Consider the following 17,425-nt stretch of genomic DNA (forward strand, 5'->3'; position numbering starts at 1 on the left):
ATCATTAAAGAAATTAAGGAAAATTGCATTAAAATACAGAATAGTCGCGGCAGAAATATATTCTCTCTGTGTCTCTCTCTCTCTCTCTCTCTCTCTCTCTCTCTCTCTATATATATATATATATATATATATATATATATATATATATATATATATATGACCTTGAGTAGGGCATTCACTTGCCAGGTACCGTCTCAGTTGCCATAAAAAATGCACTTAATCCACCTCCAGAAGATGGCAACGTAATTAATGATAATAGACAGAGAGAAAGAGATACAAAGATAAGCATAATAACAGAGTTCCAGTACAAAGTAATCTATCTGTAATGTAACCACTTAATTACTTTTTCAACATTCGTCTCTGTGGTAATAATGATAAATACAAGTTAGATATCGGGGTCTATACAGTATGAGGCAATTACTAGCAAAGAACCAGTACAGGACACGTCTCATACATGCATCTGGTTTACTTTATTAGCACAAGGTCGTTAAAAAAAACAATGCGCAGGAAGTACGGCTAGTAAGCACGACGGTACGATCCTTGAGCATAAGGGTACGACCCTGGTTTATGATATAGCCTGGCTAGTGATTTAATCCTTAAAGGTTAGGTTGAAGGTCACACCATTAGGCTCAAGGGTCGTACTACCGTTTTTATAAGAGACGCGTCATCCCGCTCAAGCTTCACTAGATCGTACGCTTTGGTCGTATTGTTATGGTAAAAGGGTGGTGCCGTCGTGCTCAAGGGTCGCACCGTCGTGTTCAAGGGTCGCACCGTCGTGTTCAAGAGTCGCACCATCGTGTTCAAGGGTCGCACCGTCGTGTTCAAGGGTCGTGCCGTCGTGCTCAAGGGTCGCACCGTCGTGTTCAAGGGTCGCACCGTCGTGTTCAAGGGTCGCACCGTCGTGTTCAAGGGTCGTGCCGTCGTGCTCAAGGGTCGCACCGTTGTGCTCAAGGGTCGTACTTTCGTTCTCAAGGGTCGTACCGTCATGCTTAAGGGTGTGATTAACTGACGACACCCTGTTAACTACCGGAACACGGGAAGGATTGGTTAAACACAACTACTAGGATTCATTTTATAGGGACTCTTGAAATTTCAATTCTGCGTACGCTCCACGATATAGCAACATCCAGGTTAAAACCAAGTTAGCACGTGCTATTCTGAAATGAAACTTCTCTCCGAGAATATGTGAAAAAAGGATAAATAAACGTCTATACATTACAAGTACATATTTACCACATTATCTAACAATACGCCTGTTTTGCTTCAGCAAAACAATCTAAGTATGGACCAACTACCATGAAATTACAAACTACAATTTAGTATTTTACTTCTATAACAACTGTACGGTTCATATGAATATAACAACTGCGAGGCTGGAAAAAAAAAAAAAAACAATGCGCAGGAAGTACGGCTAGTAAGCACGACGGTACGATCCTTGAGCATAAGGGTACGACCCTGGTTTATGATATAGCCTGGCTAGTGATTTAATCCTTAAAGGTTAGGTTGAAGGTCACACCATTAGGCTCAAGGGTCGTACTTTCGTTCTCAAGGGTCGTACCGTCATGCTTAAGGGTGTGATTAACTGACGACACCCTGTTAACTACCGGAACACGGGAAGGATTGGTTAAACACAACTACTAGGATTCATTTTATAGGGACTCTTGAAATTTCAATTCTGCGTACGCTCCACGATATAGCAACATCCAGGTTAAAACCAAGTTAGCACGTGCTATTCTGAAATGAAACTTCTCTCCGAGAATATGTGAAAAAAGGATAAATAAACGTCTATACATTACAAGTACATATTTACCACATTATCTAACAATACGCCTGTTTTGCTTCAGCAAAACAATCTAAGTATGGACCAACTACCATGAAATTACAAACTACAATTTAGTATTTTACTTCTATAACAACTGTACGGTTCATATGAATATAACAACTGCGAGGCTGGAAAAAAAAAAAAAATAAAAAAAAAAAAAAAATGTGGGATAATATCATATCTATAATATTCATTATGAAATATTCCTGTCAAGTTCATAGCGTGGGAAGTCAGAGTGGATTGCGGGGTATGGATATGGATAGTGGAATCTGGTTTCGGTACATTATTCCTGATACATAAAGATTGGACGTGCGCAAATGAAGGCATTGTTCACTTGTCCCTGACGCTACTGCCTGGCACATGTGCCAGGCTGGGAAGGCGAGTAGGTACGAAAATGATAAATAATCTTAGCAGAACACAATGCCTCGTTAGTCACACTGGTCGATATCCGTCAGCGACGCAGTCCATAACAATAATAATACTAATACTACTACTACTACTACTAATAATAATAATAATAATATAATAATAATAATACTAATACTACTACTACTACTACTACTACTACTACTACTACTACTACTACTACTACTACTAATAATAATAATAATATAATAATAATAATACTAATACTACTACTACTACTACTACTACTACTACTACTACTACTACTAATAATAATAATAAATAATAATAATAATACTAATACTACTACTACTACTACTACTACTAATAATAATAATAATAATAATAAATAATAATAATAATAATAATAAATAATAATAATAATAAATAATAATAATAATAAATAATAATAATAATAAATAATAATAATAATACTAATACTACTACTACTACTAATAATAATAATAATAATATAATAATAATAATAATACTAATACTACTACTACTACTACTACTAATAATAATAATAATAATAGTAGTAGTAGTAGTAGTAGTAGTAGTAGTAGTAGTAGTAGTAGTAGTAGTTGTAGTAGTAGTAGTAGTAGTAATAATAATAGTAATAATAATAATAATAATAATAATAATAATAATAATAATAATAATAATAATAATAATAATAATAATCCATTAATGACATTATTGTTAGTGATTATACAATAACTGGTAAGCAAACTATTTCTGCCGCTCAAATCACAGTGTTGGGATCTATTGCGACAAACTTCCATTATAAAACAAAATACCATAGACACCCCTCTCAAACTAACTATTAAGGCCATATACCAAGAGTGCGCGGTATAATTCTACTCTTCACACACACACACACACACACACACACACATACACACACACACACTCACACACATATATATATATATATATATATATATATATATATATATATATATATATATATATATATATATATATATATATATATATATATACATATATACATATATGAAGAGGCAATCAATAACATTTTCACAATACACACACAAACACACAAACAAAGGTGACAGTTTATCTGTTTACGTGGCATTACAATTACCCTTAACACCTGACGAGTGCCAAAGATTTCTCGGTAGGTGGATGTAGTTTAACGTTGACGGCCTTAATGACCTTAGCAGTTGATAGGAATAAAGGCCAAACAACTAACCAGGAACTTCAGGAGGAAGTAGGTATCACTCATACGAAAATATTTCTTTTAAGTCGTTGAAAAGTGGATTAAGCCGCCTACTCTACTTGTCAAAAATATCGAAACAATACTCACCCAAGATGATACTAGGCGTTTATTTCCAAACATTAGGTCACGGCGTTTATATTTCCAAACATTAGGTCACCGCATCTATATTTCCAAACATTAGGCCATGGTGTCTATATTTCCAAAGATTACGTCACGGCGTCTATATTTCCAAACATTAGGTCACGGCGTCTATATTTCCAAACATTAGGTTACGGCGTCTATATTTCCAAACATTAGGTCACGGCGCCTATATTTCCAAACATTAGGTCACGGCGTATATATTTCCAAATATTAGGTTACAAGATAACTGGACGGAAACAGGAACGTCAAATGTCTTCAGCAAATCTCTAGAGTACAATTCAATAATTTTTCTTACCTGTTTGATCCATCTATCTATCTATCTACGTAGGCTGCGAGGTTGGTAGTCCTCTAGCATTATATAATGTTTTCTTCTATCAATCAGAACATGACGAAAACGCAGGATACGAGAGCTCACCTTGAGGCGACCCCAAGCTGCTGGTGAAGACGAGGATCAGCAATAACCTGGCCATGTTGTTGCTTCTTGAGGAGTCTCGCTTCTCAAATCCACCATAGATAGCTTTTACGCTGTACTGATGTTTTCACACTTCTGAATCAGAGGAAAGCCATAGACAACACAGGGTACTTCACCTGGCTATGATGGTACACATGCAATGTAGACGAGTTTAGGCAATACAATCGCGAGACACCAGAAACCTGGCGTAATTTCTTCATCAATTCTGTACAATAACAACATTAGACAACCACAATGTAACCAACCCCTGAGCTATAAACAAAAAAAGCTTACCCTACTTCATACTCCAGTGGCCTCTACATAAATATCCCCCTCTCCCAAGACGTGAAACTATAAAGATCCAAGAAGCTCTTAAACAACTGTGTTCTCAAGCAAGCCTCAAACACCACTCCACTCATCTGCAATCAAGGCCCCAACACATATATAGACCGATTCATTACATCACACGAACCCTCATGCTCAAGATGCAACCTCCATTATGAATACACTAATCAATTTACTCCTCAAATGTTCTGTTATCAACACACAAAGACATGCACACAACATTACCCCACTTCTCGACGTGTGGTCCCGCCCGATGGATGTGGTCGGTTTCCTGAGTGTTGTGGGAGAAGGGTAAGGAAATGTATAAAAAAAAAACTACTCCACTATGTTTCGTGTTGATACATAAAGAGAACTGTGTTGTATAGATAGTTGCTAAGGTATCATTTATCAATCAAGCTATGAATACCTTCAGCAACCCATACCACCCGACCTTATCGAATTTTGTGAATTCTGAATTTCTTGTTAACCAGCCAGCGCACTTATATACTTTGTTCAAATTAAGAAAAAAAATATTTTTTTTCTGAGATTTTTTAGACAATTCATTAATGGCAAATAACATACAAGCAGTTTTTTTGTGCTTTTGTCTTTGAACTACTTGTTCAACCACACCTTTCATGACATTCACTTACATAACCTGAAATATCTCTGTACTGATTCACAGATCTGTAGGTTCCACTTTACAAATGTTTTCCGACAGGACGTTTGTCATCACTGAATAAAGCTGTTCAAATATCATATTCTGTGGTGGTGGAGTGTGGCTGGAAGACACGGAGCCAGAGAGGGACAAGCACACCCTACCTACACCCACCGTAGTGAGAACACAACTAATCCTCACACCGAGACGGCCAGACGTTAGACCATGGAGCTTCCCCCGTCTAACATTCTCCCCCTCCTCCTGCGTGTTGTTCACAATTATTGTCCACCAACCTCTCCTACCATTACATTCTGATCACAAGCAGAAGCAAATATAACTACTGATCAAAATACTAAATTTACCGTCCACTGATAAATTCGAATGCACGCTTAAGGATGAGTCACGATGCATTCAATCAATCACAGAACATTTTATAAGGCATCAGTTAGATCATAAAACGTATAGCTGTATGATAATGTACGTCATAAAACGCATAGCTGTATGATAATGTACGTCATAAAACGCATAGCTGTATGATAATGTACGTCATAAAACGTATAGCTGTATGATAATGTACGTCATAAAACGTATAGCTGTATGATAATGTACGTCTATGTTTCATCACGCAAACACCCTTCCCCTAAACATTTTGGTGGGTAGTGCAAATAACTTATTTACAAATCCATAGAAGTCAGTATCAGTTCTGCAGCCTATGTGAAAACATGATGAAATACCCAGATTTTTTTTTTTTTTTTGTAAAATGTTAAAAAAATAGTCTAGTGATATCTAACATATAATTACATAACTACCGATAACTGTGTAGGACTGCCTGAGCTTATCTATACAAGGATCCAGCCGAGCAACTGGTGGTTCCGGCAGGGCTAGGCTGTAACAGGCACCACCAAGAGTAAAGACAAAGGCCGGGAATTGGTGGCTTGAATATTTCATTACCAAACACCAGTGGTCACGCGCGCATGCCATCACACATGGGGTATTTGGTGACACGTCCCTCTGTGCCTTTCCCCTGAGTAAACACGTGAATATAAACATCAGCTGGTAATGGAAGTTCACACTTCGAAGCGACGGAAAGCCGAAGATGTCGACTGATGCAACGAAGTTTAATTCCTTCAGGTAGACTAATATTGCTTGTTTTACACACACACATATATATATATATATATATATATATATATATATATATATATATATATATATATATATATATATATATATATATATATATATATATAATTTCCCTCTACATGACAAATGGTCAGTTAAAGTGAACTAACTGTATGGCAAGCAGCTGTCAAACTATGTCAGTATCGCTCTTCAGTATAGATTACTAAAAAATAAAGAAATAAAAGATATATAGATCGGCGATCCGTGGGTCAGAAGAATGTTACAACACACACACACACACACATATCATATATATATATATATATATATATATATATATATATATATATATATATATATATATATATATATATATATATATATATATAAGATAGCAATATTCATATCTTGACCCTCAGGCACATATGTTGCGTGACTGGTATAAAAGTTCGTATTTGGTTGACAAAATTTATAGTTTCGTATCTACAATGTTCGCTAAACGACGAAAGTGTGTAGACACAGCCACCCCGGGCGGTAATTATCTTCACTAAAGTATTGAGGTTCCTCACGTGGGAATAAATGGTTTATAAAGGCGTTGAAATCTAATAATTCTTGATTCTGCACATATTGACCGTAAACAGTATTGCGTGTATCCCTGCAGTTGCTGACACAAAAAAATACCAAGTGACTTAAAAGTTAAAAATAACGCAAACATCATTATAAAAGGGGAAAGTTTTTAAAACGCCCTTAACCCACACAGCAGTCATTTAATTTTGGCGAATGGAGACAATTTGTGACGGTACAGCACCACCGTCAGTGGCCTGGCGCCTGTGTGTATACACACAAAACCACTACAACACCAGGAAAGTCAATACAACACCCAAGAAGCCACTGCAATACCAACAAAGCCTAAACAACAACCAGCAAGCCACTACAACACCCAGCATATCTCTACGACAAAGGAAAACACTACAACACCTAGGGGAGCATTACAACACCAAAGAAAGCACTACAACATCCAGAAAAAAGCTACAACACAAAGGAATTAACTACAACACCCAGGAAAGCACTACAACACCTAGGAAAAGCGCTACAACACCCATGTTGTGCTACAACACCCATGAAAGCACTACGACACCCATGAAAGCACTACAACACTCATGAAAGCACTACAACACCACTTGTGTAATTAGACAATTATCCCTCCCTCTCCCTCGCAGCTGTGGGCCATCAAGAAGGATCTATAACTTTCGACGTTATTTCTGACCCACCACGCTAATTCACCCGGCATAAATGGCTCGGTACCTATCAAGCAGGCTTCATCTTGCGTTTATATTGATTCATTATACTCACTGGAGAAGTATGTTCATGGGCAGGTTATACTCACTGGAGAGGTTTGTTCATGGGCAGGTTATACTCACTGGAGAGGTATGTTCATGGGCAGGTTACACTTACAGGAAGGGTTTGTTCATGGCCAGGTTATACTCACTGGAGAAGTATGTTCACGACCACCCTCAGTGAGTTGGGAAGTCGGGCATATTTTTAGCCTCAAGTCAACAACTTCAGCAAACAATATACGATCGGTCGGTAAGACTCAGTCGACCTACTTCATTCGACCTGACCCACTCGACACGCCTTAGTCAAGTGAGAGAGAAACACTACCCTCTATGAAGAGAGTGTGAGAAGTACTTCAACCAGGAGATCGTGGTGTCGGAATTTCATGGGAAAGAACAGATAACAGGAGACTTTGATGGTCTATGACGAGGTTATCTGCTGGAGGACAGTCAGAGAGAGAGAGAGAGAGAGAGAGAGAGAGAGAGAGAGAGAGAGAGAGAGAGAGAGTATAATAGTCGGTGCTGGTCCCCACTACGTGTAAAGGTCAGCAGGGCAGGATAATGCCCTGGTGATCAACAACTCTTGATAAAGTAGAGGCGGTTTGCGACCCAACGTTAGATTAGACGGTCGGGCCTCTCAGTCCCACAGGGATATGTCACTGTAAGGCTGTGTGTGTGTGTGTGTGTGTGTGTGTGTGTGTGTGTGTGTGTGTGTGTGTAAATATACCTTCCAAGCAGAACAACAGAATTTGTTACTGTGTCAGGTCTCTTCCCCTCTTGCTTTAAGAACCTTGTGAAACGTAAGCAAAATAGAAATCAAAATTATATGGTATATAAAAAAAAGCTAAGACTTTAATTATATACTTGGAAAATTTACATGCCAAAAGAGAAAATAATGTCTAGAAAAATGCAGTTTTCAGGGGAAACTTTTAATTACCGCGAAAAATGTGAGTTTCAAGTTGAAGTGAAAGTACAGTAGTTGCTCTTCGCCCCTTCTCCTCCAGCGTCCTCTGGTTCACATAGAAAATGCGAGTCTGCTGCAGACGAAAGACAGGATGTCAACGACTCCTTGGTGTCATCAGGAAATCTTGGACGAAGTTAGGGTCTGGCTGGCCTGGGTAACGCAAATACCTTAATCATCTTCTCCGTCGGTGTCTTCAGGATGTGGGGATGGATGGTGGGTCCTGGCAGTCTGGGAAGAGATGGCGACATCTCCCTAGCCGCGCCTCCCTCAAGTAGTCGGTGAAGGTGTAGGTGAGGTAAGAGGTTAGCGACGTCTGTAGATAGTACCTGAGGAAGGCATGGTGGGTGTGGTCAGCCGGAGAAGAGCGTCAGTACCAAACATAACATTGGTCACATGCAATGATGACGTCTTAGTTCGACCTCATTTACTCACATGACGTGAGCTAGATTAAAATGATTAGGAATGAGGTTGGAATTAACGATAATCAACAGCAAATATGATAATTCCAGGCAAGCACCGCAGCTACAGGATGGATATAAACAACCCCGTGTCATGCGCTAATGATGCGGTAGACTGTGTCGTGTTCTATAGCCAACAACCATTAGGTATTTCACTCATTTGATCTATGTCATAATCTTACAACAAAGACACTAAAACTCTAGTATATTTTGAATACAGTGAGCATACAGGTAGTAGTTTATACACCCTACAGTCTGGTAAGCTGACGCAACTGTTGATATCTGGAAATGTAAGAAGACTCAACAAAATCGGTCTCAACACTACACCAGAATCCTTGGATTATTAGAAGGACATTACGCTAACACTCACCCAGCCAGAGCGTGGCTCCACGGTGCTTCCCTTCGGCGCCACCTGCAGAAGCTGACACAGATACTGACCCAGGCAGGGTGGGGAAGACAGCGAGGCCCACACCGACCATGTCATGGCCGCCTTCAGAGCCCATGTTGCAGCGACGCCTTCCATACTGACGGGCGATGGGGGGACATCCGTCGACGAGGCTGATGGCGAGATGTCTGTCACTGATGAACGTGATGTCGACGATGCATCTACCGCTGACGGTGGCGACTTGGGGACGCCGTTCGTTGCGGGTGATGATGACGGACGAGAGCTTTGCGACACGGGTGTTGAATGAGATTCCAGAGACTGAAGAGACGACAAATGAAGTAGCGGAGGGAGAGGTTGTCGAGAGAGAGACGCGAGTGGTACTTGTGATACGTTGTGCAACTCCATCAAGGACTCCACAGGCTCCAGCAGTGTTATGGGGTGAAAAGCTCTCTCGTTCTCTCCCGTATTAGCTGAAGCCACAATGGGACTATCTGCGGAAGCCGAATCTTCGAAGTTTCAGATTCAGTTGAATACCTTCCTGACGACCGTACAGTAGAGTTCCCCAGTATACCTTTCGACGAGTCACCGCTCAGTGCTGCTGTGGACGATGTACGCGTAGGACGTGCGACTGTCGGGGCTGTGGTGAGCTCACCGTCGTCACTGAGGGAGAGGGCCGCAGACGTCTCCGTCGGGCTGTGCTCACGAAAAAGACGACGCAGAAGACGAGGAACTCCCTGGGGCGGGAGGAAGTAACCGTGACGATTGGCGATCTGTAAGATTCCTTGATAATGCTCCTCTAAGACTGGATCAGTCAGAGGACTTCCAAGATCGTCCTGTGGAGTCGAGGTTTCTTTGGCTGTGTGTCTATACTCTTTTACGACGGAAGTCGTTTCAGTTTGTTCTTTACTGAGGCTGATTACACCTCGCTCTTCTGTAACGTGAGACAGTCCTAAGGGGATGTTAATGCTTTCCCTCTCTATGATATTCAGGTCTCCTGTGTTGTAGTTTACGTCTCTCGTGTCGTAGCTCAGGTCTCTTATGTCGTAGTTTATATCATAGTTCAGGTCCATTCTTGGCTGGTTTGTTGCTGCCGTGTCTGCGTTGCCGTCGGTCCCACGGCTGGGTGTCTGACGGTCAGGAACCTCTGCAAACGAACTACTTGTAACATCTACTTCACGTCGCTTCCTCTGAGTGCGTTTAATGTTGCTCTGGTTGAGCCTTTCATCCTTGTGATGCCTGAGGGCAGCGAGGTGCGCCTGCCACAGATCATGCAGGTCACGTCTACCACGACCAGTGGGAGGCGGGAGCTGAACGGTGATCTGGTTGCCGGAGTTGGCACTCGCTGCGAAGTTCAGGTTGTTGCTGTTGATGTTATTGTCATTGTTGTTGTTATTATTGTTGTTGTTATTGTTGATGTTGTTGGCTATGTTGGCCACGGCGGTGAAGACTCCCAGGGAGAGTGACAGGAAGACCAGCTGCGAGATACTGACGGCGGCGGCGTCGACGGAATCTGGGCAGTCTGAGGAACTCCCGCCAGCGCCCACGGGAAGGTACATAACAGCAGGTCCGTCACGCCGAACGCGTTTATGGCTCTCTCGTGGGCGTGAAAATCCTCCCTCAGTCAATATCTCGGCTGCAGGAAGTCCCACTTTTGCCCTGTCGAGCGGCCACCGTCTAGGGGTCGAGTTGAGGAACTTCGACAAGAACTCAGCCTTCTGGTTGTCGACAAGCGGCAGTGTGTGGAAGTAGGAATTCGCGGCCTGGCGATGGACACACGTAGAGAACCACTGCCTCAGCAACGTAGCGTTTAGGGTTCCTCCAGCAGTCACCTGTCGTCTCACGTCTGGCAGTCGTCGACGATGCTCTTGCAGCGCGTGGAGAAGGACGCGGCGAATAGTCTCCTTCCTGCTGCTGCCCTCCTGCAGTTGTTGGCTTACGAACATAGAGAGCCTCACCTGGGCCTCTTGAGGGTCAACGTGACGGTAATCTTCCTGAAGGTGGAATCTGGTATCGTCGTAGTTGAGGTCCATGACCCGTCGTGCTTCTGAAATGGTGGGAGTCGTCGTCAGTACGAATTGGACGACAACCGTCAACATAATTGGCGTGGCACGACTCATGGTTTCCTTCCCAAGATTTCCTCCGTTGTGCATCGACACTGGCGTGTAGAGTTCACCTGTAATGACACGATCATCATACCTTGCCTCGACCTTCTGACCTAAACGCTGAAACTCCCGTAGTGTGGAAGATCCAGAGTAGACATGGCAGCCATCCTCTGCTGCGACCTGACGCCACAGAGTAACAGACCTGAGAGGAGTACTTACGGCTGGGTCTCGAAATCCCTCAGTTCCACTTATGAATCCTCATCTACTGGCATCAATGTATAAGCATTACCTGCATTAGTCTTCGTTCCTCCATCTTCTCTCTCTCTCTCTCTGCTGCAACTTGATTTGCTCTTGTCCTTGGCTGTATCTCCTCCTCTCGCTCGTAAACCTATATTTCTCTCTTTCTCCTCTTCAGGATGCGCACAGGATCTACTTGTTTACTCTAGTCTTATTTCGATTTTCACCTCCCTACTTTGTCTTCACTTTCTTATCTTTTCCCTTCTGTGTATCTATCTAGTCATCTCTGTCCTGACTGCACATCTTTATCATATTCATGACATTTCCTCGGTTCACAACTATGCCCAGTCTTTCACATCACGTTTTTCTACTTTCGTCTCGCCTCTGCCTCCTTCCAGGTCCCTGAATAGTCTTCCACCTTCTGCGTCCAGTTCTTTCCCTCAGCGGTGCAGCTCGTGGTCTGCGGCATGGCTTCGCGCCACAACCTCTCTCGACCAACCCTCAGACCTGACCATCTGTCGAAGCGGGCCCCCTCCTGAGCCCTGTGTGCTCAGCGCCCCCACCCGGTAAACCACCACACCTGTAATACAGACTCACGCTCTCACACATGAACGCCACATCTACCCTCCCACACACACACACACACACACACACACACACACGCGTAAGACTGGCGGAGTGTGACCTCTGACTAACGGAATTAAGATGTGGTGGTAAACATGTAGGTTGCAGAGATAGAGGGGCATGAGGTGGGAGAGGAACGTGAGGATGTGTTGGAGTGGAGGAGGAAGAAGCGGAACAGGGGAAGCTTCGGAGGAAGCGTCTGCCCTCACCAGCCCATACCGTCCATCATTAAGACAGCGATGCTAAAACATGCTACAATATATAGAGGTCTCGTTAAATCTCTTTCACCGTCTCTTCACCTCATCCATTTCCGCCAGGGGCTTATTCATCGTCCATCCTCACAGGGGAGGTTGAACAGCTGGGTTGACTGTGAGCCTCTGCTGTATCGGGGATTTGAACCCGGGCCCGTTAGACTGGTGGGTCGCAACGCTAACCGCTGCACGATGAAGGCGTGTGTGTGTGTGTGTGTGTGTGTGTGTGTGTGTCTCGCTCCAACTCCTAGGGCAGGAGTCCAACCTGGCCTCGCCCCCTGAGGCAGGGCTGCCAGCTCTCACTGCCGCCTGGTGGACGGTAACGCAAAGAAGCACTTACTGTATTCGTTGTCGAGGTCCGAAAATTGAGGTAATGTCGGCCATTGAGCTTACGGAAGTTCGCGTTATATTGAGACTCGTGTCAAGTAGTGTCGTCGGATAAACAACAGTGTCATGGGTCGCCATGATCAGTGTCATGAGTCAACATGATCAGTGTGTCTCCAACGGTGTGAGTTTGGAAGGAGCTTGTGGACGCGAAGCGACGGACGCTGTCTGGGAGACACCAGGAGAGTAACGGAGGTGATCTGTGGATATCTGGAAAGTTCGTAACGGGAATGGCCTGGTTGTTGTGTGTAACGGTGGAGGCGCTACTGGTGCCGCGCCTCAAAGCCAGCACGATGCTTGACTATGATTCACGGGAGCCAAACATCCTCCTCCCCTGGGGTGAGGCTCCTGAAGCGAGAGTCGACCCGCGAGAGATCGAAGATCTCTCCACCAGGATGATGATGCAGACGGCTGCCCACCTCCGCCACACACATCTCCAACGGAGGAACCAACTCCACATCAATATCCCTGACCTGGACCAGAGTCTACGTGAGGACCACACTATGAATCCAGGGAAGGCTGGCATGATGGCCAGGCCTGGAAAACCTCCTATGCTGAAAGTCATACTAACAGTAATAGCCATACACGTTACTTGAACCTTCCAGTCCAGATGAATAATGCTAAAGTCAATGCTGATCATACGAACGATCCAGTCTTCTGGAATCATTCTCAAGCCTGGACGAAGGAAGACTTCCTGAGGGAGACCAAGACGGAAGTGTATCGCAGGCTCCTCTCGCGAACGCTCCAGTACCACCGCCAGACTCACCGACAACTCCTGGACACCGTGAGAACCAAAGGTCTTCAGGAACTCATACTGAAGCAGTGGCTCGCTCTCACAACGGGCTCAGACGCTGTCCTCCGCATCCTGCAGAGCCTGAAGAAGGATACGACGATGTATCATCATCTAACCCAAAGCGACAAATGGTCAGTTGCTTCCGAGGGAAATGCTTCTGGATCTGACGAGCCAATTCATCATAACTTGATGCGTCCAGGTAAAGACTCACAACTGTGGCCTAAGACGAGAAAAGAAACTAGTCGTATGATGCCAGCGTCAACACCCATGATAGAAGAACAATACGGAACACAGGCCGCAGTACTTCGACCTACAGAACACAAACGGAAGTCTTCAGGAAATGATAACCTGCTAAGCTTCTTGATAACGATGGTCAGGAACGTCCAGAACTCTACGAGCTCCTCACACACGAGAAGGTAAGTAGATAAAGAGTATCTTAAGTAGATAAGAGTATCTTAAGTAGATAAGAGTATCTTAAGTAGATAAGAGTATCTATTGTTAGTATGGTAGAGACATGGTACAATGATACTGCTGTTGGTATTTGGATGACGCGACAGAATGGTACTGTTCGTGGTAATGGGATGCGATGGCGCAATGGTATTGTTGCGACCTCAGGTTGATGCTCAGGAAACAGGCAACTCTGTTCCTGATATTGGTATCTGTTGGCTGTATAAGCGCGATACAGTACTTAATACAGGACTTATTACTCCTTCCGCTGCGGTTGTGTTCTCAGGTTTGCGGGGCCAATGAGTAGTGGTGCTGTAGAGGCACCAAATGGATTTCACACCTTTAAATTTCCCAGTTACTTTGAGCATAAAGAACAATGTACTATGTAATCATTTTTCTCTTCGCAGCCTCAGTGACTTTATCATGTAACGCTGTCCAGTGTGACGGTCTGGTTATACAGTAACCGTGTCCACTGGTTAAACTGTAACAGTGTCCACTGGTTATACTGTAACAGTGTCCACTGGTTATACTGTAACAGTGTCCACTGGTTATACTGTAACAGTGTCCACTGGTTATACTGTAACAGTGTCTACTGGTTATATTGTAACAGTGTCCACTGGTTATACTGTAACAGTGTCCACTGGTTATACTGTAACAGTGTCCACTGGTTATACTGTAACAGTGTCCACTGGTTATATTGTAACAGTGTCCACTGGTTATACTGTAACAGTGTCCACTGGTTATATTGTAACAGTGTCCACTGGTTATACTGACGTGGTTGCTGTCATCCGGTAGACTTCGTCGGAGCCAGGAGGGCGTGATGTACCTGCCTGTGGGAGGGTCGACGCAGGTCCAGTGCCCTACCGCCGCGGATGCCGCCGGCGTCTCCATCAGCCAGATGGCCTTCCTCTCCGTCTGCCTCACCATCTTCAGCATCATCGTCAACATCAACAACAACATCAACAATAACAACAACAATAACAACATCAATTCGGACAGCAACCTAAGCAACAACAATGCGCAGCTTTCCCTCAACGTCAACAACGCTGCGCAGGTCAACGTCATGCTCCCGCCCCCGATCCCAGGGCGTCGGAGGAGGTCCTCCCTCAGGGCCGTCTGGCGACACGTCCTCCACAACACAACTGCCCACACCCTCCACCTCTCCCTGCAGGAGCTGCTGCGGGAGACGCAAGCAGAGCAAAAATGGGAAATGAATCAAGAGGCGGAACATAAGCAAGATATGAGCCACAAAGCGAATGAGAATGTAAACCATAAGTTGATAAAGGAGAGCAAGAAGGAGGTGACGCAGACGACGCAAAGGAAGGGCGTTTCGGGAGGAGACCCTACGGCCACGTCCTCCCGACGTAGCGCTGAGGAAGAGACAGTAGGCATGGCACGTCTGTCGCACGCTATGTTGCATCTCCCCCGGAGACGTAGCCAACCCACACTTACGACCCCGTCAGCCAACTTGAATTCCTCATCCAGTGCGATGATCACTCGCCTCACGGTACCTGGTGAATGGAACATCCTGGATGACTCCGAGCTCTCAGCACTCCTGCAGCAGACGTCGGTGTCACACGCCCTCGGCGGCCAGAGGATACGTAGAAGAGCTCAAAGAGATGTGGCAAATGGCTTTGAAGAGCATTCCAGTCACTCCTCTCCAGCCCATCAGGCAAATCTCCCTCCAGGCTGGGGCGACAGACGGGTCACTGCAGAAGGCATGGGTGAAGTGAGAGGGCCATGCAAGGGCGTGAGTGTGACTCAGGACCTCCAGCAGGGCGTGGACACGAGTGAGGAGAGTCCTAAGGGCATAAGAGTAAAGACAAAGCTTCGCAAGGATGCTGACGTCTCGAGAGACTCTGAGGAGAGAGCAGGTCTGGCTGCAAGACTCCTGAGAGCCATGGGCCGCTGGATGAAGGCCTCGCCCCTGGCCTCCCCCGCCTGCCGGGGACTCCAGCTTTGTGGCAGCCTGCGCCATCGCCACCCACATCCAGACGTCTGGCTGACTGTCCTCGCCAGGTAAGTCATCAAGCTTATGCTTACATCTTTACTCTCACACATAAACATGATATCCCCATCTTTACATTTTCTATTCCTCAGTAAACATGTCGTAGCGTCTGATCTGCTCTCCCGTCTGGTCCCTGACAGCTTCGCGGCGTACCAGAGGGTGTCGGAGAGCGCCCTCAGTCTCCACCAGTTCGTCAGGTCCGCCGTCAGAGGCCGCGGGTGTCATCTTCTCTTCCCGACGTGTCGACAGACCCTCACTATCTGATATTGTCCCCTCATGGATGACATTCTTCCTCTCTCCGTGGACCTGTGGCGACGTTTTCACATCATTTGAGCCAACTAGTTTTCACTGTCGGTCAGATGCGACAAAGGTAACCTTAAAAAAAAGATGTGAAGGTAGTGAGCTAACGATCTCAATACGCTATCAGTAGCAGTAACATCAAATCCCATCAACAGTTGGCAGAAATATAAATGAATCGGAATTCGGAAGGTTTGTCAAATCAGTCTCTATACGTGAGCAGTCTGACCAAATCGGTACCATCTATTTCTTCTTATTCTATCTGTTCTGACGTGGGTTCTCTCCGTCTATTTCCTGACCCACATTTATGATGACCTTAATGTTATGTTCCCTTGTGAGGTCGTGTTGAGGGGCATTAGCGCTGCCAGTACAACATATTACTTAATATCTTTTGTCTTCCTTAATGAAATTTGTTTCACAGGGAATAAAAAAATTTCGTTATCTTTTTTTCATTATTCCAAAGATATTTCACATTATCATATACACATGTGTGGTGGTAAGAAGGCACTGGAAGATCTTGTCTATCAACCTTCCACATACCAAGATCCACAGGTCCCCATCCATTACATAATATTAAAAGAAATGAAGATGTGGGGGCGACACATCGATCATCATACTCAACCATGAAAATAGAACTTCACAGAAAATGGGCTGTAGAAGAACCAAAATATATGACTGGTGTTGCTCCCACATCACATCCTTCACTGGAGCAATATTGATCTGCCTAATAACTAAAGGGTTCCCGGGAGTTGATGGTAATCATAATGGTTGTCTGCATGTATACACCTACTCGATGATGAAAGACAGTGAGACGAGAATTATGTTCTTTCCAATTCTTAGTTTATTATCTGTAGAATCTGCATTCAAATGAGACACACACACACACACACACACAAATTATTCTACGTGACCAATTAGAAGGATAATGCAAGAAAAAAAATAAGTAGGAGCTCAGCTCAGTTTTGAAAAGATAATTTA

General features: G+C 44.1%; 2 protein-coding genes across 2 annotated transcripts; one reads left to right on the plus strand and one right to left on the minus strand.

Moving 5' to 3' along the window:
- Window positions 1-8,441: 8,441 nt before the first annotated feature.
- LOC139760027 (uncharacterized) lies at window positions 8,442-12,127 on the minus strand. The gene is made up of 2 exons (XM_071682765.1): window positions 9,290-12,127; window positions 8,442-8,787 (listed from the first exon to the last, which is right to left on the minus strand). Exon 1 carries the CDS (start codon window positions 11,452-11,454, stop codon window positions 9,736-9,738), a length of 1,719 nt encoding a protein of 572 aa, XP_071538866.1. The 5' UTR covers window positions 11,455-12,127; the 3' UTR covers window positions 8,442-8,787; window positions 9,290-9,735.
- A 1,385-nt stretch (window positions 12,128-13,512) lies between these two features.
- LOC139759999 (uncharacterized) lies at window positions 13,513-16,848 on the plus strand. Its single transcript, XM_071682744.1, has 3 exons — window positions 13,513-14,111; window positions 14,938-16,161; window positions 16,291-16,848. The coding sequence occupies exons 1-3, from the start codon at window positions 13,513-13,515 to the stop codon at window positions 16,412-16,414; spliced, it is 1,947 nt and encodes a 648-aa protein (XP_071538845.1). The 3' UTR covers window positions 16,415-16,848.
- The last annotated feature ends 577 nt before the right edge of the window (window positions 16,849-17,425 follow it).

Source organism: Panulirus ornatus, chromosome 34, assembly GCF_036320965.1.
Source record: "Panulirus ornatus isolate Po-2019 chromosome 34, ASM3632096v1, whole genome shotgun sequence".
NCBI lineage: Eukaryota > Metazoa > Arthropoda > Malacostraca > Decapoda > Palinuridae > Panulirus > Panulirus ornatus.

Coding starts and splice junctions, on each gene's coding strand:
- LOC139760027 (XM_071682765.1), bottom strand. CDS start 11,454: ATGCACAACGGAGGAAATCTTGGGAAGGAAACCATGAGTCGTGCCACG.
- LOC139759999 (XM_071682744.1), top strand. CDS start 13,513: ATGAATAATGCTAAAGTCAATGCTGATCATACGAACGATCCAGTCTTC. Junction 14,112..14,937: donor AGCTCCTCACACACGAGAAG/GTAAGTAGATAA, acceptor GTCATCCGGTAG/ACTTCGTCGGAGCCAGGAGG. Junction 16,162..16,290: donor TGGCTGACTGTCCTCGCCAG/GTAAGTCATCAA, acceptor GGTCCCTGACAG/CTTCGCGGCGTACCAGAGGG.